Source organism: Coptis chinensis, chromosome 2 (genome assembly GCF_015680905.1).
Source record: "Coptis chinensis isolate HL-2020 chromosome 2, ASM1568090v1, whole genome shotgun sequence".
NCBI lineage: Eukaryota > Viridiplantae > Streptophyta > Magnoliopsida > Ranunculales > Ranunculaceae > Coptis > Coptis chinensis.
In genome coordinates, this window is record NC_141457.1 from 53,445,130 (window position 1) to 53,449,395 (window position 4,266).

General features: G+C 37.3%; 1 protein-coding gene across 1 annotated transcript; it reads left to right on the forward strand.

Annotated features, from left to right (window-relative positions):
* Window positions 1–1,212: 1,212 nt before the first annotated feature.
* LOC147516577 (uncharacterized) lies at window positions 1,213–1,890 on the forward strand. The gene has a single exon (XM_086593320.1). It carries the CDS (start codon window positions 1,213–1,215, stop codon window positions 1,888–1,890), a length of 678 nt encoding a protein of 225 aa, XP_086449446.1.
* The last annotated feature ends 2,376 nt before the right edge of the window (window positions 1,891–4,266 follow it).

The following is a 4,266-nucleotide window of genomic DNA, read 5'->3' on the forward strand; positions in this document are numbered from 1 at the left end:
TTTGATACAATGGATTGGGAATTTCTATGGGCAGCCCTACGGCATGTGGGATTCTGTGATATATGGATTCAATGGCTACAAGGAGCTTTCTCTAGCAACTCAATGTCTATAATGTTCAATGGTGGACCGAAAGGTCATTTTTCTGCTGAGAGAGGGCTGAAACAGGGTGATCCACTATCTCCAATGCTTTTTGCGATAGCAGAGGACTGTTTAAGCAGAAACATCAACAAGCTTGTCCACAAGAAGAAGATTCGGCATATGGTGGTTAATGGTAAATACTGCAGTCCAGACAGATTCGGCAAACACCTAATGTTTGCCGATGATATTTTCTTGTTCAGTAATGCTAACATGAGATGCACCAGACAGATTGTTAAGATTCTTAATAGATATCAAGACTCGTCTGGACAAATCATTAACAAGGACAAATGCAAGATTTTTCTCAGCCCAATGACAAACAGACGGAAACAGCTAATACAGGAGACTTTGAATATCAAGGAAGGAAAAAACGCCTCGAAAAGTACCTAGGGGTACCTCTAGTCATGGGAGAGTAACGAAAAGTTGCACTTGCTGTTTTGGTGGATAAGATCGAAGAAAAAAGCTTCGGATGGGCCGCAAATTACTATCTTTCCAAGGAAGGGTAGTCCTTGCACGACATGTTCTAAACAAAGATCCCAAAGGCATAATATGGCTATATACAAGTGGCCGAAATCAGTGATAAAGGAATGTGAAGCTATTATCATAAATTTCATTTGGAGCGGAAACCCGGCAGAACGGAAATCTATCACAGTATCATGGGAGAAAGCATGCAAGCCTACAGAGGAAGGGGGATTGGGGTTAAGAAGACTGCAAGATATAAATCTCTGAATGCTTATGAAACAAGCGTGGAGTCTTCTAACAGAGGATTATGATTGGGCGTCTTTCATGAAAGGTAAATACACCAATCGAACAGGGGGATGGTCAAATTACAAAACCTCCACTGTTTGGAATGGTATCAAATGGGCACTAAGTGAGATGAAACATCTTCATGGATGGACGGTGGGCAATGGCACCTCTATCAATCTCTAGAGAGAGAACTGGATGTTGAATAAACCGCTCTGTGACTTCTTCCAGGAAGAGCGAAAAGAGATTGTCAAGTTTCAGTCAAAGATCAGTGAGTGTATTCAGGGAGATAACTAGAATTTTTCGGTAAACATGACTCAACTGTTATAGCAAATGGGCATAGAACTAGGCACTCTCCTGCAGCCAAATAGTGCAAGAGAGGATACAAGGGTATGGGTAGGTTCTTCTACTGGGAACTTCACAGTTTTGGAAGCTCATGACGCCATCAGAAAGAAATCAGCAAAACCAGCATGGTGTAAATTCATATGGGGCTCAAAAACTCTACCGAAAACACAAGGGATTGTATGGAAGCTGGCACACGGCGCAACCCAAATAGATGATCAACTCCAAAGGCGAAAAATGCAGCTGGCTTCTAAATGTTGCATCTGCCGCAATCAGCAAGAAACTCTAGAGCATATTCTCTTTCAATGTACTCTGGCCAAAATAGTATGGAACTATGCTCGAGACATTTTCAGCACTTGCAAGAACCCAGAATCATTTCAGGATGTGCAACAACAAGGTAAACACTACAGCTCCCTCATACTTGATATGTGGAAAGCTTGTTCTATTACTATGATGGTGAGTCTTTGGAAGAACCAAAACAGAGTGCTTTACGACAATAAAGCCTCAAGCTTATCGCACATTTGCTTTTTAGCAAGACGAGCAATCATTCGAGCTCACCACAGATCTACAGGGCATATGGAGAACTCGGTTCATGATTTAAAGATTCTTAGAGTCTTCAACCTTCAACACAAGCTGAGAAGAGCACCGAAAATCATTGAATGTTTCTAGACTCTTCCTCCACCTGAAATACTAAAAGGTAAATACTGATGGGTGCTCGAGAGGGAATCCTGGGAGATCAGGTTGGGGAATGGTTATGCAAAACTATAAGGGTGAATTCTAGGGTGCAGAGGTCCGGGGGTCAATACTAACTACATGGCTGAAAACAAATGCTATTGTGGAAGTTGTACACAAGGCTGGACTGGGATGGAAATATATATGGGTGGAAAGTGACTTCAAATCAGTAGTCCAAGCATTTCGGAGAATAAGGTACATTGGAGAGTCCGAGAAAGGTGGCAAACTATGATGGAGCAGCAGATGGATCAATGTCACACCACTTGAGAGAGACTAACCTTGGAGCCGATAGTAATGCTCTAAACATGGGGCTAACTTGGCTCAAGGTGAAAGAAAATGGTGGGATAGTAGACCACTCTTCATGAAGAATCTAGAGAATCAATACACCACTTATTTTCGCTTTGTCCACTAGATCATTGATGTTTTAGGAAAGGTACACATATGATGTAACCTTCATTAAGCAGTTCTTAATATGTAACTTCCACTTTTGTAATCCTTATTCTTTATTAATCAATTACCTTTAGCAAAAAAAAAAAAAAAAAAATAGTTCACCCATATGCATAATAATAAGATTCGTGTATTTAATTAAACATCATCATGTATAATCAATAAATGTTCATTAGCTTTGTAAAGGCTAAATATCCCAACAATCTCCCACTAGCCTTCAAAGCCATTTAATAACCATTCTAAAACCCACAATATTTTATATAATGGTCTACACACATACACACACACACACACACACACACATATATATAGTATTTGGTCCTCATAGACTATATCATTCATAATGAATAGTGTATCTTATACATCTGAGACCAATAACATAGCCACCTTACCTTCAACCTTCTAGTAAAACACAAGGTCCTTCATTACATTGATCAAAACCAAAGGATTTGATTGTTTGATCAAAGTTTACATTCCAACTTCTTAAAGCTTGTAGAAACTGTAAAGCCTCCAGGTTCTAAAACGCGGTCTTTACATCTATTTGCCAAATCATATAATCATAATGAGTAGCAATCACTAGAAGGACTCTAATGGACTTTTCATGGCTACTGGTGAAAAAGTTTTCTCATAATCGATACCCTCTTTTTGAGTAAACATTTTCTCCAACAGTCTCGCTTTAAAAGTCTCTACCTTTCTATCAGCTCCTAATTTTTGAATAACTATTTATTCTTAATAGGCTTAATATTTGGCAATGGATCAACAAGTTCCCAGACTTTGTTGGAATACATGGACTCCATTTCTGATCTCATTGCTTCAAGCCATTTTCTTGAATCAATATCAAAAATTGCTTCTTCGTAGTTTATAGGATCTTTATCCTTGTCATATGATATAACATAGAAAGTTTCCCTTAATAATAGGGTTAACTTTTCTGGAAGACTATTTGTCCTCCCATTACGACGAAGTACTGGAGTTTTCTGAACTTTACATGGAAGTTTTATCTAAATTATAAGTTAATCTAGATTGACTTATAATTTAGATTGATCTTAAATAGGAATATCTACTAACATTTCTAAGGCTTATCTCTAAAAAGATTTAGGGAGAGTTTGAATAACTTACCATAGTCCAAACCATACTCTATAAGGTTATGTTCTTTCTTTCTGCAATCTCTTTTTGTTGTGGAGTTATTGGTGCACTTAATTGAAACAAAATCACATTTTGCATTAAGTTGCCTTTTGTTTTCACATTAATAGGCCCATGCACATCTGTATGTACTAACTCCATTAACTATGTAGCTCTTGACCCTTTACTTTAAAAGATCTTTTAGTCATCTCTCCTTCTAAGTAAGATTACAGGTTGGGGAAGATTATAAAGGGAGTGAACTTAAAATCCCATCTTTCACCCAAGCTATCAATCTTATGCAAATTGATATGACCAAGTCTTAAGTGCCACAAGTTTGTTGGATTAACTGAAGAAAATATCCTCTTTTGAGGTAATAACATATGATGAATTACTAATATCAATGTCATTTATTTCTAGCATAGAAGGAAGTAAATAGAGACCATTTTCCAAAAAACCAGAGGCAATAATCTTTCTATTTAATCTGATTACAACTTTTGAATCAAATGAAATAGAATATTATATTCTGACTTATAAAGTGCAAAAACATAAACCAAATTTCTCCTTATCCCTAGAACATAAAAATAGTCTTCTAAAACCAACATTTTCTTTTTTAATACTAAACAATAAAGTCATATTGATACTGTAGCAACATTTGCCTTTGTCCCTAGTGCCTGGTACACCTTTTCTTCATTCATCCTTCTTTTCCTCTGAAACTCCTGTAATATTTTACAAAAGTAGTTAGTGGCC